This window comes from Phacochoerus africanus, chromosome 14 (assembly GCF_016906955.1).
Source record: "Phacochoerus africanus isolate WHEZ1 chromosome 14, ROS_Pafr_v1, whole genome shotgun sequence".
Taxonomy (NCBI): domain Eukaryota; kingdom Metazoa; phylum Chordata; class Mammalia; order Artiodactyla; family Suidae; genus Phacochoerus; species Phacochoerus africanus.
Genome location: NC_062557.1, coordinates 57,539,676 through 57,567,455, shown reverse-complemented (window position 1 = coordinate 57,567,455; position 27,780 = coordinate 57,539,676). Strand labels below are relative to the sequence as shown.

General features: G+C 55.2%; 1 protein-coding gene across 1 annotated transcript in view; it reads right to left on the bottom strand.

The window, feature by feature from the left end:
• Positions 1-12,944: 12,944 nt before the first annotated feature.
• The window catches only part of LOC125115149 (protoheme IX farnesyltransferase, mitochondrial), a 98,620-nt gene continuing 83,784 nt past the window's right edge, over positions 12,945-27,780 (bottom strand). Inside the window, exons 6-7 of the mRNA XM_047758982.1 lie at positions 24,531-24,763; positions 12,945-14,794 (exon numbers count right to left, since the gene is read on the bottom strand). Coding sequence (XP_047614938.1) covers positions 14,391-14,794; positions 24,531-24,763 — 637 coding nt within the window. The 3' untranslated portion in view covers positions 12,945-14,390. The remainder of the gene's footprint in view (positions 14,795-24,530; positions 24,764-27,780) is intronic.

Sequence of the window (27,780 nt, the reverse complement as noted above, 5' to 3'; positions counted from 1 at the left end):
GCCTGTGGCCCGGCGGAGCTCGGGTTCCTGTCACCGGAACTCTTGTCCCTCCCCCACCCCCACCAGCGAAGAGGCCCTCCCCAAGCCAGCTGCGCCCAGATACCCGCCCGCAGGGGGGCGCTCCGACGGCTGCGGGGGCGGGGGACGGGGACCGAGGGTCCCCAGCGCCCAGCGGAGGGGGCCTGCCCCCAGCGCGCCTCGGAACCATGCGGCTGTTCGGGTCTGCACCCCCCCACACCCCGCCCCCGTCCAGGTGGCCGCGGAGAGCTGCTGGCTGGAGGAGGGCATTTGCCGGGAGGCCGGGGCTAGGGCTGTGGCTGGTCTAGCACACAGGGGATCAGAAATCCCTTGTAAGAGCGGTCGCAGGGCTCCACCGAGAGGAACCAGGCTGCGTTCCAGCTGCGCCGCCTCGGGGACCCTGTATCCACCAGGCTCAGTTGGACCCACCGCCCTGGTGCGCTGGGGCTCTGGGCATCGCAATGTCGCAGGAGTCCTCCGCACATCACAGAAGAGGGACGACTGCTCTTGTCTTAGGGGTAAAATAAGTTTGGTACCCAGATGGGTTTGGTAGCTGGTGTCTGGAAGAGTCAAGGTCGTAGGCCGACTCCCTAGCCCAGGTAGCCCCCTTGCTCGGCCGCAGCTTCCCTGGCAGACGTGGAGGGAGGCCTTCTGGACACCCCAGGCCCCCTCTCTGCTGGGTCATCAAAGGCTAGCGGCTGCCCCATGGGGAAGCCCTCTCCACACAGCCTTGCTGTCGCTAGGTTCTGTGGGCCTGGGGTGGTGATGACGCCCCCCACGCGCTGTTCTCCCGTCTAACATCTTTGTAAATAGTCCTTTTATTACACACCCAGCAAGGCTACCCATGGCCAGCCAGCCACATCTTTCCTGCCAGGATCTTGCCACCGAAAGCTGATTCCCAACCACTTACAGGCTGTGTGAGTTTGAATAAGTTACACACCCCTTCTGGGCCTCAATGCCACTGTCTGTCCTGGCGCCTCTGTCCTTCCAATGCCTTCAGCCCCCTCTTCCTCCACACAGCTCCCTCAGCCAGCCCGAACATTCTCCAAGACTGCTGTGCCTTCAGCCTTCCCGGCCTGAGCTGCTGAGTGGCTGCTGGAGAGCACGCCTTAGAGACAACTGGTCCCACTGTAGCTCCCCCACCACAAACTTCCACAGGCACAGAAGGGCGCCCTGGAAGGCTCCTGAGTGTTCCCAGGGGGCCCGCTTCGCCGGCCCCCCGGACAGCCTTGCTTACCTTGGATGGGTCCAGCATTTCTCAAGGCCTCTCTGAGGACGTAGATGCTGATGGGAATTGTCTACACCATCCCACCACCAGATGTCCATGCAGACCTGCACCCACTTGACTCCTCCGCCCCCTCCTTCTTCCCTCCCGTCACCAGGGACGAGGCTGCAGGCCAGCCTGACACAGAGTGACCCCCAGTCGTGCTCTGGCCCTCAGCCCTCTGGTCTCCACCTCCTTGCCAGAGTCACAGTCACTTCTGTGCCCCCAGGGCCCCAGAGACAGTGAGGGGCATGCTGCCCCGACTGCCGGGGGGCTCTCAGCCCCTCCAGGTCACACAGAGTTCCCACAGAGGCTGAAGGTCACATTCCTGCCTGTGTTGGGGAGGGGAGGCCTCCAATGACCAGCAAGGGAAAAGGCCGGTGTCCCAGGCTCCGGGCATCTCTGAGGGCTATGCGACTCCAGAGCTTCCTGCCCGCTTGGCAGAGGACCTGGGGCCTGGGGCAGGGCTGGAATTCTCCCTCTGCCCAAGCCTGCCCCCCTGCTCCTTCTACAGGTGCTGGTCCCAAGCGCAATACCTAATAAACATCCAGGAACCCCACCTGACCTGTGTCCCCCGCCCTCCCCGCCACCGCCCCCACCCCCGCCGCCCGGCCATGGTATGGTTCAGATCAGCATCCAGACACACTCTTTTTCTTTTGCTGCTCTTCACGGCCAAACACAGGTGCAGGTTCTACTTTCTCACCTCTTCATAACATCAGTTATTCTTTTTTTTTTTTAACAGTGAAAAACGTGTACAAACACCAAAATAAAAATTTGTAAGAAATACAGAATAGAGCATGACTCTCTAGCCCCAAACCTCAAGTTCCTCTCTCCAGAGGCAACTGTTTATTTATGCTAAATATTTTATGCAAATGCAAGTAAACAGGTATCTATTACATTTTTTAATTTTTCAAGTGAGAGCATTACACAAATAGGAATGTTCTATGACCTATTGGTCACTGCCAGGGCAATCGTTCCATTCAGTGTGTGTGTGAGTGTTTTAAATGCTGACTAGAGACAACTTCAGTCTGAAGATGAAGGGACGATTGAGGTCTGTTTACTCCTCAGAGGATGATTTCCTAAAAGGTACTGCTCAAGTTAAGAAGAAAATAAAATGAATTTTTTTTAATTTTTTTTTTACTATATATCTTACTTGTAGACAGGATTTATCACTCCTTACTTTGAGAGATCAATACATTAATACATGTATACTTGTTTTCATCCCTTCAAACTTAATAAAAAAAAAACTAGTGCATACTTTATTTCACTTTATCAAAGTTGATACTATTTATACTCTTGTCTTTTCTTTTGGGGGGGACTGCACCTGAGGCATATGGAGGTTCCCAGGCTAGGGGTCAAATCAGAGCTGTAGCCACTGGCCTACATCACAGCCACAGCCACAGCCATGCCAGATCCAAGCCGCGACTGCAGCCTACACCACAGCTCAGGGCAACACCAGATCCCTAACCCATTGAGCGAGGCCAGGGATCGAGCCTGTATCCTCGTGGATACTAGTCAGATTCATTTCCATTGAGCCACAAAGGGAACTCTGATACTGTTTACACTCTTAACCACAATTCCTTGAGTTGTCTTCTTGTAGTTTTGTTTTTATATGATTCAAGGGAGCCAAGAAATCTGAGAGCTTCATTTGGATACGTATTGTAGGTGGCTGGAGTTTTTAGAATAAATAGATAGGTGTGTTGATGTCATTTTGAAGTGTTCATGGATGCTGTACCTCTTGACATCCTGCATGTTTGAGAATGTCTGTTGGTCGCCTTTTTAGACTGGAAGAAAAATTTGGCTGAGTATAAAATTCTTGGGTCATGTTTTTTTTTCCACTTGGAATTTGGGAAACGCTAAGCTTTGCTTTCTGTTGGCATAGACTGTTGCTAGTTCATCCTTTGAAGGTATCCATCCTGCAACTGAACACACCTACTGGGTACTTTATTTCAATCATTGCACATGTTATATCTGGCATCCTCTTTTTTTTTTTTTTTTTTAACTGCTAGTTTGCCTGCCTCAGTTGTCTAATTTTTTCTCAGTGAGGTCAAGCTCCTCCAGACTACCAGCTGATAATATGTTACCAAAACATCAGGTGCCTCTACACCGATGCCAAATAGAAACGCTGAGACAGAGTTGGAGGAAACAGAAAAAGTAGCTTCAATTGCCAGGCACAGAGGGGAACACAGCAGGCTAGTGCCTCAAGGGCTGTTCCCCACCCTTGGAGGGGGTAGTGTGGAGTCTTCCAGTGTCGGAGGAGGAGCAGGGCGGGAGCAGCCCCTGGACAGTCTCCTGATTGGTGGGTGGTGGGGTCATTGGGAGTCAGCGTCATCAACCTTACGGTTCCAGCCAGCCTGGGGTCCCCGTGCTTGTGGGAAGCACACAGTTGACTTCTTCCTCCTGGTGGGGCTTCAGCACCTGCCAAACAGCTCCAAGGGCCTGGCTCAGAATATGATCGATAGTCTTTGCGGAAGCACTAACTAGAGGTCCTTGACTTTGTCGAATGGCTACACTGTCATTTTTTCTCTTCTTGACTGTTTTCCTTTTTCTCTGTTTTCTCACTTCTCCGATTCAATTGATTCTTTGACTAATGTTTTTCTGCAGATAAAAAGGCAGGTGGGGGACACGAGTGGGAGTCCCCGATGGGAAGGCTTCACAAGGTCCTGCTCGGTTACAGGGACCCCAGGCCTTAGGCTGTGCCCCTCCCTATGTTTTCCAGAGAGAAACTCTGGTGTTCTGAGTGGAGTTCAACCACTCCCTGAATGGCCTCCTGCCCCCCCCCAACTTCAGGTGACCCCACCTCTCAGGATAACTAAGCATCTGTACTCAGCGTACTATTATTTCTCAGTGCTGCTTGCCTAACTGTACTATGTGTTGGGGAGGAGGCGGTGGACAGACAGGAGGGAAGGAGCCCCGCCCCCAGCCAACTCGCAGTGATTGGTTCCCCCCCGCCCCAATCACATCACGTGCCCTTTGCAATCCTTTCCTCATAACTGCTCTCCTCTGTCCACCTTGCATGACTGGCTCTTTCTAATCCTCAGTTTAAATATCACATCTTCAGAGTCCTTTTCTGGTCACTTTATCAAGAGGAGGTCTTCTAGCTCAACTACCGCCTCCCCTTTTTTTTCCAGCACTTTCAGTAATTTATAACTACGTGGTCATTTTCTCTGTTGCGTCACCGTATCACTGTATGCGCCCCACCCCGCCCCCAGCTAGGAACACACCTGCTTTGGTGATCACTGGACCCCTGACATAGTGCCCTGGATAGTCGCTCAAAGATATATTTGCTGAATCAATGAATTCGTTTGTAAGGGTTGAATTAAAATGTATAGAAGGTGCCTAATAATATTCCTGACACATTGTCAAAGTGTAGCAACGATTAAAGTCCACTTCCTTGAGAATGAGGCTACTGGTATAAAGGTCCTAGGTGTTGTTTGTGCAAATCTCAGCTAGTGCTCACTGTTTCTGAGAGAAAAAACAGATACTCTTTACGGAAGCCTTGGAGCAGTGGCTCTCAAAGCGTGGTCCTTGGACCTGCAGCCGGAGCATCACCTGGGAATTCGCTGGAAAAGAGACGGAAAACCCTGGGGGCGGGGCCCAGTCGTCTGTGTTGAAGCAAGACCTCCAGGCAGCTTCTGATGTGTGCTTGCGTTTGAGAACCACGGCCCGAGGGTTTTGTTTTAGTTTTTCTTTTGAATTGTGGTCAAATACACGCAAACGTTACGTTTTCACCATTTCTACGTGTACCGTTCATCTAAGTATCTTCACGTTGTCGTGAAGCCAGTCTCCAGAACTCTTTACATCCTGCAAAACCCAAGCTCTTCCCCATCAAACACTAACTCCTCACTCCTGTTCCCGCAGCGCCTGGCAACCACCATCCTACCTTCCGTCTCCAGGAATGAGACTCTTCTAAGTAGCTACTTGAGAGGAATCACACCGCCTTGGCCCTGTGGGGTAGGGCTTATTTAACTCAGATTATGTGTCAGAATTTTCCCTTCCATTTTAGGAGTGGATAATATTCCATCATCTAAACCACATTTGATGGTCCATTTGTCCATCAATGGTCAACAGAGTTGCTGCCATTTGTTGGCTGTTATGAATGATGCTGCCATGAGCAAGGGTGAACCCATATTCCTTCCAGCCCCCCCCTTCAATTATTCCAGATATATACCCAGAAGTCGAACTGCTGTATCCTCTGATCATTCTGCGTTACTTTTTGAGGAACAGCCATGCTGTTCCCCACGGCAGGTGCACCGTTTTACGTTCCCGCCAGCAGTGCACGAAGGGTCCGCTTTCTCCACATCCTTTGCCTACACTTGTTATTTCATTTTTTCTGATCATGGCCATCCTATTGGGTGGGACGCAGTATCTCACACTGTGTTTGCTTTTTTTTTTTTAATTTGCATTTCTCTAATAACTAGTGTGCCTTAGAGTATGTTTACAAGTTTATAGGATAAACTTTTTATAGTTGATGGGCCCAATTTATAGGATGGCAGAGTTACCTGCAGCAACGCAGATGGGGGATTTCCAATCACGTCAACATGTACATTTAAAAACAGAATCAAAATTCAGATTCCTTATCAATGCCTTTAAAATGCCAGCCTACCTGTATTTTTCAGCCACCCAGCGGCACCTTTCCCCCCACCTCCACCATGGCAGCCATGAGGCCTGACGCACAGCCACAAGGATAGGTCTGTTCTGAGCCCCACCTTCAGAGACTGCTTCTGTCTTCACTCGGAGAGAGCACGTTCAGAGAAGGAAGAAACCACACCCAGGAGGGTGAATGCCTTACAGTCAATTGCTCAGGGAATCCAAAGAGCTTTTGAAGTAGCAGGTGGCAGCCTGAGAGCCTTTGAACCAGCTTCTACTTACTTACTGGCTAAAGAGAAATCCTGTTTTAATCGAAGAGAAAATCTTCAGAGGTGTCTGGGGGCACCAGGGCCTCTTAGAACTCATCTCCCGAAGGTCTGTATCCGTTAGCAGACATTCAAACCGACTCCTCTTAAAGTGGCAGCAGGTCACCCGGTAGAGGGTTGTGTTGACCAACAGCCACAGACTTTTTTTTCTCAAACCAAACCTGCTGAAATATCACTTGAGACCCTTCTACATCTTGACACGCGTTCACCCTGGAATTTTCCCTACTGCTAGACATGTTAGGGACCTTCTTTTTGTGAATCGGTGAATCGATTTCTCTAGCCTTTTTTTTTTTTCATTAAAAAAAATTTTATTGGCGTATAGTTGATTTATAGTGTTGTGTTCATTTCTGCTGCACAGCAAAGTGACTCGGGTATCCACACAACTGAACAGACCATTCTTTTCCAGATTCTTTTCCCTTGGAGGTTATCGCAGACTATGGAGTAGAGTCCCTGTGCGTGGACCCGCCGTCCATACACAATAGTGTGCGTGTGCCGCAGCCCGCTTTTCACGAAAGCAGATGCTCACGGTCCCTCACTCCGGTTCACACCCAAAAGGCTGCTGATGCCAGAGGTCTCCACCGCTGCCCCAACGGCCCTTTATTCCTGCTGCGAAGTCACGCCACATTCACTTTACTGTCGCTGCTCTTCCGCCTTTCACGGCTGGCCACTCCTTCCCACTCTTTCTCCCGCTGGAGGTCACCTCTGCAGCCTCTTCCTCATCGTCACTTCCCAATAGTCACCAAACAGGCGGACGCAGCAGATCAGCGACTCTCCCGTCGTCAAAAACGGTGCCCCGTCTCCCTGGCTTTGCTAATGACTGCGCCGTGGGAAAGCCGGCCGGCCAAGGAGGACGAGTTTCCTGGTGACTCCACTTCAGCTTCGTGAAGTTCTTCACTTTGGGCTTTTGGGAAACCGGTTTGAAATAGAAACGCCTGGTACCTTTTGTGATGTGAGAGTGTGAGTACAGAATAATGATGTCACTTCCATCGGCCACCCATGACAATCGGTTCTGTCCCTGAACGGGAGGCTGCGTCTCCGCAGCGGTCTGCCCACCTCTTAAACTTCCAGAGGCCAGTATCAGACTTTCAACCCCGTTTCCATCCTCTGGGCACAAAAACACAGATTTACCTACATGAGCTTGGTTTCTAAAACCCAGACCTGCCTCTTACTTAGCTTCCATGGTCAGAGTCTGGGGGAGGTCCCTGGTGTGTCGGAAGTAACACGATGTCCTGGAGTAAAGGCTCTCTGTGGAAATTGCTTTTCCAGCCTCGCCATCAATTCAGCGGGCATTCAGCCCCCAGGCTCATGTCAGCTCTGTTCACCTGGATTAACCTGCTCAGCGACACCCACTTCTGCCCGTCCCTCTCCCACCCGAGGACTTTCCGTGGCTCTTGGCTATGTGCACCTGTGACTCTCAATCTGATTTCATCTCAGCAAGACTGTCTGGTCCTGTCACGCCAGGACTCTGGAGAGGACTCTGGTCTCTTGCGCTTCAGATTCTGTCTGTAAAATGGGGTTGGTAGTGTTAGGGCAGTGCCAGACCCGTGGTGGCATTCACCAGATGCTAGCTTTTCCATCACATGGAGGTAAATCACCATCGTCTTTCCCACCCGGACTCACCGCCCCCTCCACCCCCCGCTGCCTCCCTGCCCCACTCTCTCAGGGTGGGGGTTTAGCCAGCTCTGGAGGGGGCTCCCATGCCTCAGGGCTCACCACTGCGGGTCCCTTCTTCACCCTCCAGCCTGGTCACTTGGCCCTGTGCTGGCTGCAGCGGCAGCTCCCCTGCTCCCCTCACCCCGACAGTGGGGGAGGGTTTCCGACTTGAAGGTGGGGGGGTGGGCAGGGTCGGGGCGGCGGCTCCCCCCTACCCCAACTCTGAGAGCAACTTTATCTGGGAAGAGGGCCTCTACACTGGTCCATGAGCTACGGATCCTGAGTTGAGGTCATGGTGGGTCAGAGCGGGCCGCACGTCCAGTGACAAGTGTCGCGAGAAGAGGACACAGAGGAGAGGCCACACACATGAAGACAGAGGCAGGGCCTGGCTGCCACAGCCGAGGGCCCCCCCCCCCAAGCTGGAGGAGGCCAGGGACACATCCTCCACCGGAGGTCCCTGAGCCAGGAAGGTCGGCGGAGGCTGTGACCCCGGGGCCGTGAGAGGATAAACATCACTGCCACAGGCCCTCAGTCTGTGGTCAGGTGATATTGCAGCTCTAGGGAATGAAGACAAACACACCTCGACAAACACACCTTGCTGTTCCAGAAAGACCCGGAAAGGAAGACAGCGCAGAGGAGAGCCGGCGTGAGCAAACGTGTGTCCACGGGGCTCCCTGCAGGCCTGGGGGACTGGGAACCTGAGGACGGAGGTCCCCGTGGGGGACAGGAGACCTAAGGACAGAGGTCCGCAGCGGGTGGCAGATGGGAGGTGAGATTGGAACTCAAGTCAGGGGAGGCTGAGGGCCGTGAGATCAAAGGGAATCTCTGGTTCATGAGAAGTGGAGGCTGTCGTCCAGGAGGATCCGGCCGCGGGCGGAGGAGCAAAGGGAGGAGGGATGCAGGGCGGAGGTGCGCAAGAGCGGAGATGCGAAAGAGCCGAGACGCCCCGAGAGCGGAGATGCGCGGGTGCAGCGCACAGCTCTGTGGGGCACAGACGTACTGAGGGTGGCGCACTCAGCACCGAAACAGACCCAGAAAGACCCGGACGCCTGGAAGGAGGGGTGAAGGCGAGAAGGAAACCCGGCAAGCCCCTCGCCAGGCGCGCACGCCTGCACCCCGCACCGCCGGGTGGTGATTCTGTCTCCATTCTTGTTCTACTTCGTGGCCGCTGGCGCTGTGCCCACGTGAGGCCGGAACAACGCGGCACGTGAGCAAAGGCGTCGGTCAAACCGCAGTTCCCTGAGGCAGCACCGTCCAAAGCAAACACCATGACCCCTTCAGTCTCCTCCCTGCAGCTCATGCCATGGCCAGGAATCGTGCCCCGCTACCCATGGGGTGGGGGTGGGGTGAGGACCCTCCACGAGTCACAGCACCGAGGGGCAGAACCGGATTCAAATTCAGATCCGACTCCTAAATGCATGATTTTCCCATCAGGGTGTGGATGGAACAAAGAGAGATGTCTCTGGAATTTCAAAGCAGTTGGCTGGAGATAAAATGTGTGTCAGCGGGACTAAGCTGAAAAAAAAAAAGTGTATAAGGAAAAGCATCATGTTAGAGACTTGGGGGGTCCACGGACCTTCTGAAATTGTTTGCAAAATTGTGCAGGTACATATACACTTTCTAGGAGGCGAGGCCCAACGTCCCCCAAGAGTCTCAAAGGGCATTAATCTTAGCGCCCCAGGCCTAGGAAACCACAGCGGGTTTTATGAGTCTTTCTAAATATTACAGCTAGCTGGCTGCCCGTAGTCCACAAATAAAGACGGTGCTTTGGAAGAGTCTGTAAAACTGACTTAGGAATACGTTTGTTTTACTTTTCAGGGTAGGCGGCTGCTGTCCAGGCAAGTTCCAGCCTCAGCGTAGGTATGACGTAAAGATACAAAAGGTGCCCCCCAAAAGCACCCCCAGAAGTTACCAAGTCGTTCACATTTACGTGAAGACTCTATTAAAATTCTTTAACGCCTTGTGTCTATGCGTCCTACTCACATCACGGAAACTTCCTGAACCCCCAGGGTCCCTTCTCAGGGGGGGGGTGTTGCAGGCTCATTAACAGGGTGGCCCCTCTACAAGGGAGAGGCGTAAACCAGAAAGGGAGGAAGGCGCGAGTCGGTGTGAGGCCCAGAGCGCCTCCTCCACTCGTGTTCTGCCCAAACCTTGGTCAGTCTGGGCTCTCCAGAATCCACAGGGCTGATCCACGGGCTGGTGGATCTATGGAAACGAAGTCCCAAGACCCAGGAGAGCCGATGACGCAGTCTGGTCGGAGGCTGGGTCTGAAGCCGGGAGGAGACAGGTGCGCCAGGTCAAGGTCAGCCGGGGCAGAGAGCGAGCTCGTCCTCCCTCCGCCTCTCCGTTCTCTCCCGCCTTCCTCAGACCGGACGAGGCCGCCCGCGTTGGGGAGGGTGTTCTGCTTTTCTCAGTCCACGGACTCTGATGTTCATCTCGTCGGAAACACCCTCACAGACACCCCCGGAACCACGTGCAACCAGGTATCCAGGCACCCCGGGGCCCAGTCAAGGCGACACAGAAAATGAACCATCACGGTGGGGATGTGTGTGGCTAAACTGAGAGTTTGGGATTAACAGATACACACTCTTCTATATAAAACAGATAAACAGCAAGGACCTACTGTATAGCACAGGGAACTATATTTAATGTCTTGTAATAACCTACAATGGGAAAGAATCTGAAAAGGAATATACCTGTAAAGTATAGATAAGAATATAGATAAAAGAATATACAGAGAGAATATAAGACTACATATAACTGAATCACTTGGCATACCTGAAACTATCACAGCACTGTAAGCCAACTATGCTTCAGTAAGAAAACAACAAGAACAACAAAGAATAACCCTCATGCCGTCTGGTCTTTACCCCTGGTTCGCCCTACTCTCCAGCCCCAGAGGAGGAGGTTCTCACTTCCTCTAGAGTGAACTCCGTCCCCGCTTCTCATCCCCCTTCTCCAGGCCCTGTGCATCCCTGAGAACTGCCTAGAGGTGAGGAAACCAGCAAAGAGAAAAGTGCAATCTTGCAGGAAATCTGCGACCACAAGCAGATCAGAGCTCATGCAAATGACGGAAAATGCAACACGAAATGGCTCAAGCCCCAAAGAAATCATGTAAGTGACGGTCCTGGGGAGTCACAAGCGTGGGGCCCTGCTGGAGTCGGATGACCAAACAGCAGCCAGAAACTCCAGGCTTATACTCTCAAAAGTGCAAGTTCAACTCGGACGCCTAGGCCTGACCCTCAGGGTTATGAACTGGACCACACGACCCGTCCTGAGCAGATCACCGTGGCCAAAAGGATGCTGTCTTCACGCGGATCAAGCCCAGGTAACGCGCCAGCCCATCCAAACCCCGTGGGCTGAAAGCAGACGGGGGTGTGTGAGGATGTCAGGGTGCCGGTAAAGGAAGGGAGGTGACCAGTGGGCTTGATGGCAAAAGTAACAGGGTGTCCGCCGCAGAGCTTTTTCACTTGCGGGTTTTTAATAGTAATTCTAAGACAGTGGCTCTCCCCGGGGTGCTTTTGCCCCCTGTCCCCCAGGGGACACCGGCAATGCCTGGAGAAATGTTTGGTTTTCGCAACTGGGAGAAGCCTCTAGTGGAGGCCAGAGATGCTGCTGGAAGCCTGTGATTACCCAGGACAGCTCCCCCCCAGCAAAGAATGTCAGTCGTGCTGAGGATGAGAAACTGTTCTGAGACCTAGAACGCAGCCAGGGGAGCTGTGACCTGCCCCATCCGAAAACAGAAGATGTGCTCTGGGAGACGGGGGTGGTGTCTGAAGTCAGTCGAGAAACAGGAGGACCATAGGTTGTGGGCCTTCTGGTTGGTGCAGCCCCCACTGTCCTGCAGGTGGTCGGGTGGGGTGGGAATGGGGACTGTTGCAGCCGTGGGAGAAAGACTTTTATAAGCCACTGATTACCTGTTATAAGGAGGCTTCCAGGTCATTTCATTCTCCATCCTGGGCTGAGAGACACCATCCCTCTGACCAGGGGCTTCTGGTGGCCCAGGTGGGGTTACCTTCTCAGAAAGCACCGACTGAGCACCTCCGCAGGGCTTGTCATGATTGGCCTGGTGTCTCAGCAGGATGACAACGGCTGCTGCGTGGAAAAGTCTCGGGCAGGGACAAAAGTAGAGAGAGAGCCATCGGGAGGCGTGGAGGCACGGGGGTGGGGTGGGGTGGGCAGACAGTTACACCTCGCTGGTGGCGGTGGAAGAGGGAGAGGCTGTCAGATGCGGAAAACGTTTAAAGAGCGCTCAAAGTGGTGGCTCAAGCCAGTGATGGACCGCAGAGCGAGTTATGACCCAGTCTGGGCCAATGAGAACGAGAGCCCAGGGTGGTCAGACACCTTGCTTCTCAGATGTTCCATGACGTCCACGCGGGGCCCAGGGACTGAGTGATGGAGTCCGAATCAGGAAGTGAGCGTCGGGGCTTCTCCGACCCAGAACACCCCTCCCAACTTCCACATGCTCGGAAACTGTACTCTGTCCAGCACGGGGTCAATTACGTCTGACTTACCAACGAAAAAGCAGCGTACTGCTCCCACTTCATTTCCACTCCAGGCAGATTATCAACTTATTTAAAAGGTTTGACAGCGGATGGGAAAACAGCAGAAGCAGCACGGCAGCGTCCGAGTCGATGGCTGGACCTTGTTGGTTTTCCATGTGTTTTTTATTTGGTTGCCTGATGGGTTGACAACATGGATCCTACGAGATGGATGGAGAAAAGGCACCCTGACAGGTGAAGTGCTCTTGGGTGATGGCCGATCACTCCAGAGAAGAAAACCAAGGCCACCTGCCAACCCAGTTCTTCTCTGAGCCAAATGAGTTCTCCTGGGCTGTGCGGGTGTCATCGTTAGGAGGGTTTTGGAGGAAGGAGGCGGGAGAGACTGGATGATTCCGAGCAGAGGGTGGGGAGCGGGTGGAGCCCGGCCTCTGCTTACGACTCTTTTGGGAGCACAGGCTGCTCACTTCCAGCACCTCAAACAGAAACATCCACGGTCCTTCTGTTCCTCTGCCAGTTTGTGAAAATGAGGCAAGTGTTATCATTTCCACCAGGAGCCGGAGGTGGAATGGAATGACGTCACACACACTGCGGTTCTGAGGGGCTGGTTTATTGCAGCAGGAAGAGAACCGATGCGCTTTACAAATCTGAGGGCTGCGGGTGCCACCTCCCAACCCCCTGCCCCCCACAACATGCCTGTGTCACTTCCCACAGTGCCATCTGGACACGGCCAAGAGAGGGTGTTTTAGGTAAGTGGAAACAGACATCAGATACTAACTGCATTGTTTTGGGGAGTTGTGAGAGAACAGGCATACTGCAATGACTGCCTAAGTGTTGCTTAAACTCCCCGAATGAATTCCTTCCAGGGCAGCCATGCCCCTGGAGCCTGAGTAATGAAAACATCCTGTTAAGCTTCAAGACCTTCAGGCAAGTGGGAGTGGAGAGTGGATGAGGGGGTGGACATGAAGGCTGAGGGATGGAGGCACACCTGGCTTCGGGGACCCACCCCTCCCAGGACCAGGAGCACCCCCACAGGGGGCCAGCACCTGCTTCTGGCTCTCAAAGCCACTGGACACGTGAAGGCTAATTTCTGAATTCAGAAGATAGAAGGATGGAAATGTGCTTTCCACTAAAGGGACAAGAACGTGAGCTGCGTGGGCTGGCTGGCCCTGCTCACCCTTTTCTGATTTCCCTTCTCCTTTGGCCTCAGAGCCTTGCAGCAAAGAGAAGCCGACAACCCAGTGGTGAATAAAGAGGAACTGATGGATCAGAGCTGGAGGGATTTCTGGTTTTAAGTCGAGAGAGACCCTTCCAGAAAGAAATGCTCTGATACCTCCTATATAGTAAAGCAAACTTTAAAGATGCCTTTGATTGCTTGGAGTTTCTGAAATGCTGACATGTCGGGGTTGGGGGTCTGGGGTGGGGGGGCTGGCGGTCCAGCCTGAGGTTCCCTGGGCAACCGTTTGGAATTCTTCCTGCCAAGGCCGAGCGGCAGCACATCCGTGGTTTTGTCTGAGGGACGGTCAGGCTGAGGAGGTGTGGGGCGAAGGGAGCAGAAAGAGGGGCCCTGGCTCATTCACAAGGGGGGCTGTCCCAGCAGGGACCGGAGGCCACAGAACCACAGATACCACAGTGTGAGCTCGCACCTTGTCTGGCCAGCAGGTGGGGAGGATGTGTGGAGGGGCCAGGAAAGGAAGGCTCACCTGCACTTCTACCTGAGGGAGAGGATGAGCAGACAGGGTGGGGCTGGCGCGAGAGCTCCATAACGACCCGCTCAGGGGATAACCACTCTCTCCTTGTGTTAATCGACCAAGTCAACGCAGTCCTAATGGGGAGCATTTTGGATGTCACCATTTAAAAAAATTATTGAGTGAGCCCTGAGCACCAATTATGTTACAACCTTGTCCCAAACCCTGCGATTTCTCTCCTGGTGTTTTCAAATTACCAAAATATTCCTGCCTAACAGCAGAGAGGAAAAACAAAACAAAACAACCTGTGCGTCTCCTATGTTTCTCGCCGTTCCCGCACGACAGCGTGATGTCAGCCCTGAGGCTCCCTGGCGTCGCCCCGCCCGGCCGGCCGCTTGCAGGTCAGCATCAGCAGCAGGAACAGAGGCAGGTGCCAGAGGCTGCAGAAGAACAGCTTCCGGGAGCTCTTCCGGTCCGCGTCCCTGTAGAACCGGAAGCCGAGGTAGGAAATGTACAGGTTGATGGGGAGGGCGATGACCGGGAAGGTCCACGTGGTGACATCCAGGGCAGGGGCCGCGGCGGAGAGCGCGATCAAAGCCAGGCAGTGGCGCAGGGCGACACGGCGGCACAGCGCCGGGTGGGTGACCGACATCATGCAGTAGCCGCCCCGGGAGTAGTCTTCGCGGAGGCCCCAGCTCAGGGCGTTGAAATGGGGAAACTGCCAGGAGTAGAGGATTCCTCCCAGAAGAATTGCTCCTGCAGAGGTTTGAGGGAGAGTGGGGAGCAAGACACGCTGTCAGCAGAGGTTGACAGAGCCATCGTCCCGCTGACCGGCAGCTGCCGGCCCCGCGCGGGGCTCCCTTGGGCCCCCCGCGCATCTGCGCTGCCCTCTGCTCCGAGACGGAGGTGGAGATGGGCAGGAAGCTGAACCTCTCCAGATCCCCCGTCCTCACCGCGGGGGCTGGAGGCCTGGCACGAGGGCATCCGGCTTCCTGCAGCCCCGAGCACCTGTGGCTCCTGCCCACGCCCCGCCCCCCCGCAGTGCCAACTCCGCCACAACAAAGGTCGCATTCACCGAGGGCACTGTCCCAGTAGGGCTTCTGGCCTGGGCTTTGGCTCTGTTTCCACCAGCTGGGCTAGTGGGTGAGGGGCTTGGGCCTGAGGTGGAAGGACACTCCCCAGCAGGTGGCAGCTCTCTGCTTGACAGAACTGAAGCCACTGCAGAGCTCCCCATGTCACCAGGGCCTCAAGGGACTGGCCCTCATGTCAGGGAGAGCAGGGGACTCAACATCTTAACTCGCTTATTCCCAGTGGCGCAGGGTAGCAGGAGGGCTGTTGCCTCCCGTCCATTTTAACCCCGTCTCTGCTGTGCACATACCCCTGAGTTCATGGACACACACTCCGATTTCAGTAGTAAAAGCAGCAGCTGATACTGGTTGAATCTGGAGGCAAACAGATGGTGACGACCACCTGCCAGGTATGACCCTGGATGTAGAGAAACAGTGGCCAACACGACACAGCCCTGCGCTCGGGCGCCTGAGAGGCAGGACACAGCGCTGCTGCTGCTGTTCAGAGAACCAAAAATTGGGACTGACTGCTCTGCTTGGGGAAGGCCGCCCCAAAGGTGAGCTAGAGGCCATGACCTAACTCTGCCAATCCTGTGAAGAGCCCAAGAGCCGTTCAGCGTGTTTCTGGGACAGCGTGGAGGCTGTGGCGGGGCGGGGGTGAGAGGACAGGATGGTGAGGTCAGACGGGGAAGGGCTTTCCCCCCAGTGCAGCCGTCTCCAGGGAGAGTGGGTCACGGGGGACACGGGACCACCAAGGGGGCAGGTGGTCGGAGGCTTGGGAGTGGCAGACCCTGAGGTCTTCTCCACAGATGGGGGACACGGGGAGCACAGTTCCCAGTGGCCATGGGAAGGTTCTATTTGGAGCTGTTTTCTCTGTCAGGCATCCTGGTTAAGGCCTTGCAGCGTGTATACCGGGATGATGAATTAACTTGCCTGCGGCTACTCAGCTTCACTGGCACTGGGTACCAGCATCATCTAGAAGGCTAATGCCACACAGTGAGCAAAAGGGGTAACGGGGCACTGCCGGGCGGGGACCTAAAGGCACTGGAGCGGAGCAGAGGAAGGCCTGCTGGAAGGAGAAACTGCAGTGACATGTCCCGCTCACTAAGATACGAGTGCTGGTACCTTAAAAAAAAAGGCTTGCTCAACTACAAACACGCATGATATTTTTCTTGACAGCGAGCACCCCTGGGGAATTAGTGGAGACAGAAGGGAGGCTTGGACCACCCAGGTACAACTGAACTGGAAAACGGGGACAGAAGGCAACTCCGTCCTATTTTGACGGCACACAGAGCCATCTCTGGACGTCAAAGGGCCCCGCGCAGAGGAGGCGCTGGGACCGGGTCTCGGGGCATCAGGCAGGGAGCAGCCACCAGCTCCGTGCCGTCACATCCAGGGGACTGGAGCAGATGACATCCTGCAGTTACGACGGTCAAGCTGTATCCCGCCAGGAGCAGCATCGGCAACGACTTGGAAATGAGGAGCGGACAGGTGGTCCGGGCTCAAGGAGCTGTCCTGCCACTGAAACGGCTGCGAAGGAGCCAGGCTTTTTGGATACTGTTAAGATGTCAGGCTCCAACGTGGAACCCTGCTGGTCTCTCTCCAAAGCCCTCTTTCTTGCTGTGCCAACTGGAGTATTCTGTTTTGCTCAACACACATGTTCAGTTAGGCTTCTCCTTAAACTAACATAATTAAAAAATTCATTTTCATAGAGTAGCGCACTGCTTACTCGGTGAGAGGAAACTGGGCAGGGGTTTGGCTCCTGCCGCAAATGAAAAGCGCTTTAGAAATCACAGCTCAGCCTTAATGGACTGTAATCAGAAAACCTCTGCCCCCACACAGGTCTACTCCACGGGCTGCCACCGGCTCTGCTCCTATAGAAGATGGAAAACAAATTACCGTCTCCATCAAGATAAGGGGGACGAGAACAGGAAGGCTGGGATGTGGCCGGGGGCTGCCGGGGCACCCACCTTCCTTGTAGGGAAAACAAAGCCCTTCGTTTCCTGACTCAGAGGCCCCCACCTCAGCCTCTCCCCGAGACGGGTCTGTTTTCATGGAGCCCATGTTCTGTGACAACAGGTATTTACTGTGTGCCCAATGGGACAGGCACGGCCTGTTCTCCAGGCCCTCTGCTGGAGTCTGGCCAGGGACGGAGACAATGCAAAGGGGGTCACAGCCCAGCAATGTCACCTTCGGTGCAGGGCTTATGGGGAGCACACAGGAGGAAGAGCTCAGCAGGCCCTGGAGAGATCAGGGAGGGCTTCCTGGAAGAAGTGACCCGTGAACTCAGATCTGAAGGTGGTCTCTGCATTTCAATCCACTCACTCAAGCATGCGCTCTCTGCTTCTTTGTAATGTGTTTTCTCATTTTCCTACCTAACTCTCCAGAATCTTCACACATACGTGGTTAAATCGTGTCCAGAAGAAATGTCTGTTTTCTTCCTTGTAGTCAAATGTTAGCTGGTCTGTGAGTAAGGATAAGAGATGTGGGGATCTGTGAGACAGGTGGCCTATCTGTGTGTGTGTGGCTCTCCAGAGGACAGCGGCTTCCTGAGGTCCTGAAGCCACAAGCCTGGCTCGGAGGCTACTGCAGAGACCCTCCAGGTGTCCGCAGCCTGACTTCCCTCCGTCCACAGAAAACGGAGTTGAGCCCACGGATTGTGCTGCGTGTGTGAGCAGCTGAGGAGCACGCCAATCCCGTGGCCCCGCTCCAGCTCGGGGCACGGGAGGCGAGGCGAGGCGAAGGGAGGGAAATACTGTCGAAATACCTCCCGACCCCTCTAGTCTGGGCTGTACCGATGGGGAGACCCTGCCTCTCGGCACTCTGCAGGGCCCGAGCCCACCTCCATCATTCTGTCGGCAGCGCCACAGCATCTCGGCCCAGAGACCCCCAAGCTGGAGCCCGGCCTCTGCACGTGCTCTTCCAAAAGCCGTCCTTGGAGCGGGGCTCGGCGGCGGCAGCCTGCTTCCTCTGCCGCCTGGAGGTTTCACGCTCAACCCTCCCTGCCCGACCCACCCCTCCCTGCCAGTCACGCTCCACGCGGCTCTGGACAGCGGCTCCCTGTCCCCGCGGCCTCAGCAGCACGTCTGCTCCACGGCTGGTTCGTCTGAGCCTTGGGGGTCACGTGCTCATGTAAACTGGGTGCCCGAGGCCTCACGGTCACAGACCTCAAAGCCTGTCTCTTGAGGGTGGACACAAGGGAGCCTCCCCTGCACTGGCTTCTAGGGTGCGCAGATAAAGAGGCTAGTGTATCGACTGTGCAGCAGCAGAGGGGAAAGCGAAAAGTCCCCTGAAAATAGGAAACAGAAGCGGCAACTGCCTCCTGCCCTTGAAGAACCCTCTGGAAGTGACCTGGGAGTGATGAAGACGGGCAGCGAGGGGCATGGATGCCCTTCCCCTGTGGTCCACGTCCTCCGTCCACTCGGAGTCACCGCAGTTTCATCCGAGGGAAAGGTGGGGGAGGCGGAAGCACGACATGAGCCCCAACTCTGAGCAAGGAGACCCCCCGTCGCTCCTTCCTGTTTCCCTGGGGGCTTCCCTCCCTCAGCCCCCACTCAAGGTCCGTCCACCCAAACATGGATTTGTGTGTTGAACAGAACTGATTAAGCGTGCCCTCCAGGCCCCACGTCTACCAGGGTCCAGCCCCCTGTGATCCTGACCAACTCCGGGGACCCAGGGACCAGCACGGCAGGTGGACTTTGTACCAAAGGGTTGCCAATTATACCACCAACCTCCTGCTCCAGGCGTTTCGCATTCACTCTTTCTTAGACCTTTGAAGAGAACCAGGCTCTAAGTACTGTTTGCTTTGCTAATATTCCCATAATGTTGCTTGTTCACTCTGTCTTTAGAAATGGCATTTATCTTAATCACTCTGGAGCTCTAAGGCTAGTTATGGAACCATCTCACGCAAAAGGAACTCACTCGTTTCCGAGTCTGATTTCAAGGGGAGGCAGTGTTTTAAGGGAAGTCTTCCACGGTGCCTCGGTTATACAGGGTCTGGTGCTTCGTAAGCTCTCAATCAATATTTGTTGAATGAACGAGTGAGTAAATTTCCTTGACTCTATTCTATCTTCTCATCCTGGAATAAAGGAGGTACATACGTGGAGACCGTACTTCCCATTCTGTAGTTTACCAGCTGGGGCGAAAACAACCTCATTCTCTTTTTGTTACTAAAACCATCCATCTGCCAAATGTCACCCTCTGCTAAGCCCTCATTTGTAACTCAATGTAGGCCGACATAGTTAATGTTTACCACACAACAGCATCTGAATTCCAAACCAAAGGCAGACAAGCCAGCTCTGCAAGGCAGTCACCGGACCCATGAGATGAACTTCCAAGACTGGGGATTTACGCATATTTGGAAACACGATGAGACAGACTCGGGGGTGACGGGGGAGAGGCAGCTTTGGCAAGGAGCAGGGGAAGGCACTTTAACCTGAAGCCCCTGAGACGAACTCCACGGTCTCCGGAGGTAAACACAGCTGAGAGCCTAATGCGTGTGGCTCCAGGCCCAGCCGAGCTGGAGCGTCTGCTGTCGGGCACTTATCTGCAGTGTCCCCCGCCCCCCATCCCCTCCCCAGGGCCTGCAGGTCACCTCCCTCACTGCTGCCCACTGCTACAAGAGCAAAGCAGGCGCTTCCACCCCTAAGACAGCAAGCTGGCTGCACTGCGGGCAGCCCTCTCATTCAGCCGTCCTGAGTTTTAGTTGGTAAGCATTTTTCATAGTTTCTGCTCGCAGCAGTTAAGTTAAAAAAGAAAAAAAAAAAAGGCAAAGTAATTAGGCAGGTGGGTGGAAAGGGCGGACCCTGGGTCTGGGAGGAGAATGGGCGGAAGAAGAAACTCCGCCTTTATTGGCAGGAGGGCCACAGAGAGTACTTTCGGGGCTGGCACCCATGAAACAGAAATGCCACTGAAAGCCGTCTGGGCCTCCTCCGGGGAGAGAGGGGCTGGCTGTTTACAGGTGTTTGCGCAGCCGCAGCACGGCAGACATCAGGAACACGGAGCCCCTGCTGAGCTTTCACCATTTCCGTCCTTAATCCGTTTGTCCACCCCCACCCCCCATGCTGCCTCACTCGCCGAACCCACCAGGGCTGGGCTGGATTCCCAAGGGCCAGGTCAAGCTCGGGCTTTGGACCCAAACTGCGGGCCCATCTACAATGTGAGAAGCTCTTTTCCACTAGTGATAAAACCAAACAAAACCCCACAAAACCTTGTGGGGGAGGGCGCCCACCCTCGTGGTGGTCCCTCCACTTATCTTGTGTTGCGTGTCGTTACTGGAGGCGGGGAGGCGGCGCCAGTGTCCAGTCCCCAGAGGCCTGGACCGGCCCCGGGGTGACCACGGAGACCACCCGCAGATCTGGACGCTCAGCACGGGAAAGGTACTGGCGGGCGGCGCTGCTGCTCCGCTCCGGCCAAGGCGCTCCGTCTCCTGCAGCCCCTTGGCTCGGGTCTTTCCCCCCCACCAGGGTCGGTTCCTTCAGGGTCCACCTCCTGCGGCCCTGTGCCTCGGCCTCCCCGACCCCGACCCCCGGCTGCCGAGCCCCCGGCGAGGCTTCGGCCCAGGTCCACCTGGTCAGGGTGGTGGTGACGGAAGCGCCGGTGCTGGGGACCCCCCTGGCTGACCAGCGGGGACAGTGGCCCGGGGCTGTGTTCGCTGCGGGCTTCCAGGCCCGGCCCCCTGTGCCCCTCTTCCCGGAAAGCCCCCTCCCTCCTCAGGTAAACGGCCCGTCCCTGAACTCGGGGGTGTTCGGCTCCAGCGGCTTGGTGGGCCCGATGGGGAGGGGGAGAGCCCCCAGCCCTCTGAAGGCCCCCCTCCCGCGGAAGCTCAGTCCGTTATTTGGTCGCCCGCCGGCTTGTCCCTGGAGGTGCTGAGGTGTGATGTCATGACCTCCCTCTCTCGCAGGGTCCGGCACCCTGGCAGCTGTGGGGACGCCCTGGGAAGGGACGAGCCCCGGCCTCTCACCCACCTCACCCCACGGGAGCATTCTCTCTCCCGGCTGCGCCACCGTGATGGGTCTCAGGACAAAATGGTTTGGTGGTACCACAGAAGAAAGGGGACATTCCTGGCTCTTTTTTTTTTTCCCTGAAGAGCTTGGTCAAATGACCACATCCCACAAGATCAGAATCCAGAAGAGATACAACTAACCTGGGTGGCTAAGACAAATGAGCTGTTGGCACATCTGGATAATACCACCTGCCACACCCCTTGCCCAAAGCCCAGGGCAGTTCCAGGGCAGGCGGACAGCCAGAGCGCTCCCGGGTTCTGGCTCTTCAGACCAGAGGTTCTCAAATGAAGTCCCTGGACGAGAGGCATCAACGTTACCTGGGAACTTGTGAGACATGCAGATCCTCAGGCCCTGCCCCAGGCCCACTGAACCAGACACTGTGGGGACAGGGCCCAGGACTCTCTCTGGGTTTCAACAAGCCCCCCATCCAGGGGGTTCTGATGGGCACTGCCGTTTGAGAACTACCATTCTGGACTTCGGTGAGTGGCTGCCGTGTTGGAAAGTGCAGCTCTAGAGGATGATACAACTACATAAAATCAGAGCCGCCTCAGGCCCTGAAGTCTCAGCAATGGGACTCTTACATTCTCTCGGATCCGGCCTTACTGTTCCGTATCGCTTCCGCCCGCAGAGTCCTTACGCAGAGCTGACAGTAGGGAAACGCCTGACACTTGACCTTGGAGTGCCTTACTTTTTTCGTCTCTAAAACAGAAGGTTCTTCACTGATTCATTCCTCCATTAGTTCATTTATTCAAATCGTTCAAAGAGTTATCACTTACCTCAGCTTGGCTCTACTTAGCAAATTACCGTTTGGAAACTTTCGAAGCAGTTTAAAACATTACGTAAAGTAGCATAACTCTTTCTATATAAACCGGATGAGGCTTTAGGTGTATGATTTGATCTGCGTAAGTCAGGATTCGGGGGGCAGTAAGCCACATCGTTTTTGTATCCCCACAGTGCACCTTTATACAATAGAAACGGCAAAAGGAACATCTCTGTGTGTGGGTCATACACATTTTCAGCAACTCTCTTGTACACCAGGGTCAGTTTAGGTGGATAAAGGATCTTGTTTTTCAAGAAAAATGTGCAAATTCACACTGCTACTAAACCAGGTACGGCCTGGCCCTGGACTGCTCCTCATTAAGGAGCTTGTACACAATTAAATTTGGATTGCAAAAACACCACAACTGAAATTTTTATAAAAAAATTATTTCAGGAGGCCCTGTTGTGGCTCAGCGGGGTATGAACCTGACTAGTACCCATGAGGACACAGGTTCAATCCCTGGCCTCACTTAGTGGGTTTCAGGATCTGGCATTGCTGTGAGCTGTGGTGTAGGTCGCAGATATGGCTTGTATCCTGTGTTGCTGTGGCTGTGGTGTACACTGGCAGCTACAGCTCCAATTTGACCCCTAGCCTGGGAACCTACATATGCCACGAGTGCAGCCCTAAAAAGACCAGAAAAAAAAATTATTTTAAATATGCCTCTTAAAGGTTTAGCCAGGACTGTGCCTGGGCAGAGAAGGCTTCGGCCTGAGCGTGCCTCCTGGCCAGGAGGCGGCTGCAAACCCCCTTCTCTCTCTGGTCTCAGGGGACACAGCTCTAGCCGTGCTGAGGCCCAAGCTCTGGGAGGACAAGGGGGCCTCCAGCCTCCAACCTCCAACAGGAACCTGGGTCCTAGGACCCTGCACGACAGAGATGACCTGGCTCCCCAGGGCCCTGGGCTGGACCCCCCTCGCACATACCCAGCGACACGTGTCCCTGGGCTGTGGCACTCAGCCCTGACCCTGACCCTGACCCTGGCCCTGGCCCTGACCCTGACCGTTTCTGGAGCCTTGTTCCTTCTGTCAGGTTTGAGGAAACCGAATAGGGTTTGTGACCGTGTCCATCAGCCGGGCAGTGGCCTGGAGCAGGTGTCCACGTGCAGAGGGCACCGCTGGGCAGGGCTGGGAGTGACCCACTCCCTTGTGTGGTCTCCATGCCAGCGTCTGAGCAGTCACTGGAAGGGCTTGGAGGGGGCCAGAGGGAGAGGCCTGCTGGGTCAAGGCTGGGGCTGCAGGCAGGACCGAGCAGGGGCATCCACCCGGAGGTTTGGGGGCTCCCAGGTGTGCTCTTTAATGGCAAACTGAAAACTGGGGGGACACCCAGAGTCAGCGGGTCCAGGGACGCCAAACCCATGCTCTCCCCTCTGTCCTCCCTCACCCAAGACGGAGGTCCCTGACAGGCCCCGTACACGCTCCACTGAGCCCGGAGGCCTCGCCTGTCCACAGACCAACAGCCAGGTAACGCCTGGGAATAGTCCGGAGTTTGCAAACCAGTAACATCCCACGACCTTCTTCCATCTGCACTGCTCCACCGACTGCATGAACGAGGAATACTCCGCAATCCTCACTGCATCCTCCAGAGTCCCACGTGGGAGGGGGAGGGAGACGCAGCATCCGGGAGCAAGTGCGGTTCTGCAGGCACCCCGCTCCAAGCCCAGGCCCCTCCCCAGAGCCCTAACCCTACTCGGATGAGACCCCGGCTTCCGGTTCATCACAGAGCAAAGGAGCATGGACGCTCTGGAATATTCCAAGTGCAGATTCATGAAACGCCAACATTCACAGGATATGAAAACCATTCTGGGCGACAATCGCGGTAAAGGTGTAATGGCCTGTGTAAGCCCGCCAAATTGGAGAGTAAGGGCTTTTATGAACAGTCTCAGAAATGTGGCTTCTAGGGCAACGGTTTATGGTCAATAGGCTTTTGATCTCTCATGTGAAAAATATGTACTTACATATATTGCAGGAAACCTCACCACTTCCTTCCTAAGTGTCGGTCAAAAACACTAATTACTTGACTAATTAGGCTGTGAAACTTCCCTTACAGATGGTCAAAATGAGCTATTTTCACCCCACAAATTCCGTTGTGACATACCAGCCAAAAAAAAAATGGAGGAATGTCTCAATGGTTTTTTGGAGCCGGCATGAACAATTTAAGCAAATCATAAAAAAAGAAATACGAAACGAATGAAAATTGTTCTCTCCCAAGAAGGGGAAATAAGCCGGTTCTGTGGGCGTGAAGAGCTGGTGCAGGAGGCCCGCTGACAGAAGCATCCCTGCACCTCCCGCCGGGCCGGGCCGGCCCCAGCGCGCCAGGCCTGCCTTGCTGCTGACTTTGGGGAGCTTTCCTTCCCTTCTACCGCGGTCTCCGTTTTCTCGGCCTTTCCCTGCTCAGGCTTCAGGTCTCCCCTCGGCCCTGCGCCCACGGCACATCCGCACACTCGCCCAAGGGTTAGCGCGGAACACAGCGGGATCCCAGCCCCGCCCCGGGGGGACCAGCCCGGGGAGGAAGGGCTTCGGACAGCGGCGACAGCGCGGGAAGGGGCCCCAGGCTCCGAGCTCTGGCATCCAGGCCCCCGGCTGGGGAGAGGCAGCGACACTCACCAGCGTCCAGGCTGCCCGTGGCTGCTGTCCAGCCCATGACCGGAGGGATGGCGCCCACCACGGCCCCGACCCACGTGTTGGCGATGCTGACCCTCTTGAGCGGTGTGTAGCAGCAGGTGTACAGGAAAATGTTGAAGACGCCCAGGGCTCCCGTGAGCGGATTCACCCCCCAGGTCAGCAGGGCGACTCCCGGAACAGCGCAGCAGGTGGCGAAGGACACGGCCAGCAGCGGGCTGCAAGAGAAAGAACAGGGCCCTCACTTTCCGCTCCCGTTCGTCAGGCTGCCCGTCCTGGCTGAGCGATGGGGCGGGGGCGCGGGGAGGCGGGCTTGGCGTCCCCCCAGCCCGGACACCCTCTTGATGCCAGTCATGATGGGGCAGGGGGGGATGTGCTTGCAAGAGCCGGGGCTGCTCCCCTTGGCCTTGCCAGTGGGGACTAATGCAGTCAAGAGAGTGGGGGCCACCGCACCCCAGATCCCACTAGAGGCTCTGCTCTGTCCCTCCCCGGCCTGGAGCTGTCCAAGCCACCCCATCCGCATCCGGGCAGGGTGGCGACCGCCCCTCCTCACAGGGCTGACTCGAGGACTGCCCCACACGGCGCCCGCTGTGCACAGGGGTCTTTCCTTTTTTTTTGGCTTCAGCTGTTTTATTTTCTTCATTTTTGAAAGTGTCACTGGAGCACAGTGGGTTTACGAGGTTGCGATCGTTTCCGCTGTGCAGCAGAATGATTTGGCGAGACATGTACGCATCCATTCTTCTCCAGATTCCTTTCCCATGCGGATTTTCACAGACCCCTGGGTAGCACTCCGCGTGCTGTGAGCGGGTCCCTGTTGGCCAGTCACTGCACAGACCTCGGCGTGCACAGGGTTCTGCTGTACAGCTGGCGGTGACGGAAGAACCACCCGGAACCCAGGATTTACGATGTGGGCAAAACCCAGCATCTTGCTTCTGAAAGCAATTCTACCAATATTTATCCTTTATTTACAAACAACACCCCACGAGCAACAAGGGGTGAGACCAGTGTGTCTGAGTACCTGGACGCGTAATAAACGACAGGCACCAGCTCCAGCCAGCTGTGCGACGCCGGGCGCTGCTGTGGTGACAGCACCCTGGGCCAGAGTGTGTTTACAGACACGGGACTGTCAGGAGGAGGTGACACAAGATGACATGTGTAAATCGTCAATTAAAACTCTGGTGCCGAGGGTGATCGCGAGCCTGGCTCTCAGCGGAGCCCGAGTTCTGTGACAGCCTTTGTGTGGAATCCTGAGAGATGCTTTTGGAAAGTGTGGGTAAACTGGATCTACTGGTGGCAGCTCGTCTGCATGTCTGTGGACTCTTCCTGAAGAAATCAAATGAGGGACACAAGCCTGCCTTGTCCTTAGAGAAGCCACAGGTCACTCCCAGCCCGCTCCCCAGTGCCCACTGGGACGCAGGAGTCTCTGGTGTGGTCCAGGGGTCTGGCTACGGAGGGCCAGCTCCTTGAGGGGGGGCCATCTGTCCTCTGCACCCAGGTGGGGACAGTCTGTGGCCCTGTGCCTGTCACACAGCCTGGCTGCCCCTCCAAGGAAAAGACGAGCTCAGGGGAGAGGGGCCGGGAGCAGAATGCCCACCAGCTGGAGACCAGGGCACACTGGGGCGCTGGCACAAGGAAGGGAGCATCCTGGCTCCCACGCTGATATGGGGACCAGCACTGATCTTTTCCTCCCCGGCTGGGACTGTCTGGTTCCCCAGATGGAGCCCAGTGGAATGGGAGCTTTGATGGAAAGAGGACATACAGGGGTGTGCTGCTGTCAAGGTGACAGTGATGGAGGAGCCAGGAACCACGCCGGAGACCAGCACATGTCCAACCCCAAGGGTGACACTCCATCCAGTTCCTGTCGCCTCTTCTGTACGTCGTGTCTAGGATGTCCCCACAGGCCCCCTCAGCTGCCCCGTCCCCAGCATCGTGCCCACCCTTGGCTCCCATTCCCGCATCGATGACCTGCTGGAGGAGGCTGCTGGCCACTCACGGGCGTGGAGGGAGGACGCTCGGCTGGGCTGACCTCCCTGCTTCTCAGAGTGACGGTGGCAACCCCTCGCCTTCCCAGGACCCAGATCTCCTCCGTCTCCTCCCAACAGCCGTCCTTACACAAGAGGGACGCACGCCCTCATCCTGACATCCTTCTCCCATTTGCTCACTCATTTTCTTTATTTATTTGGCTGCGCCTGTGGCACACAGAAGTTCCGGGGCCAGGGATGGAACCCGAGCCACAGCAATGACGATGCTGGATCCTTAACCTGCGGTGCCATCGGGGGACTCCTCTTCCCTCATTTTAAAGGTAAACTCTCCAGTTTGGCTCTTATTTAACGCCTCCCCTGGTCTGTCTTTCCTCTTCTCCCTCCACTGGCTGCTGAGCTCCTGTGTCCTCAGCCAACAGCCTGGCTCCCATTCCCTCAGGGCTCCAAGCACCTGCTTTCCAAACCCGAGCTTGCGCTTGGACAAGGCTGCCCTCGCACCTCTGCTCCTCCACCTCTGCCCCGCCGCTGGCGCCCAACCCCTCACGCCTGCTGAAGCAGCGTTCTCTGCAGTCCTGCGACACATCCTGGGACCTGACGGCACCTAGCTTCCCTTGCAGCAGACAACACAGCTTTCCAGGGGCACAGGGGAGGGAGACGCCTGTGGGCTCGGTGCTCACATGCGTCCGGAAAGAACTGAAAAGCAGTGCAACAATCCTAACTGCTGTCCTTAGCTGTTAGCTTATAAGAACAGGTTTTCCCCTCTGGGACTCTAAAAAGCTAATTCTGTTTAGGGTGGGAGAAAAAAATGTGGCTCATAAACATTTTTATTTTTCCTGAATTGGACCTTGCATTTAAAAAAAAAAAAAAAAAAAGGCCGTTTACTCCTTCTGCAAGGTCTGTGGAAGCCGGTTAGGTTCAAAGATATTAGTGTTAGGAAAAGCCCTTTTAGAAAAGCACACATGAATTTAATTTATTGAGATAAGCAATTTCATGAGAAAGTTTAGTTTCTGACCCTTGTCAGCTCACAAATCATGAGGCTTGATTTTGCATCTGAATCAGGACACAGGGGCATGAATGCAAATGGGTTGACAAGCCCCATGAACAAAGACAAGGCTCTTGGCTCAGGTTGCCCCGATCCTTCTCAGCACCCAGATGCTCAGGGAACCTGTTTCCTTCCGGGCACTGGGAGCCGGGGTTGGCGCACAGTGTGGGCAAAGGTGCTCCAGCTGTATCTCTGGGAGGTTTATTTTACT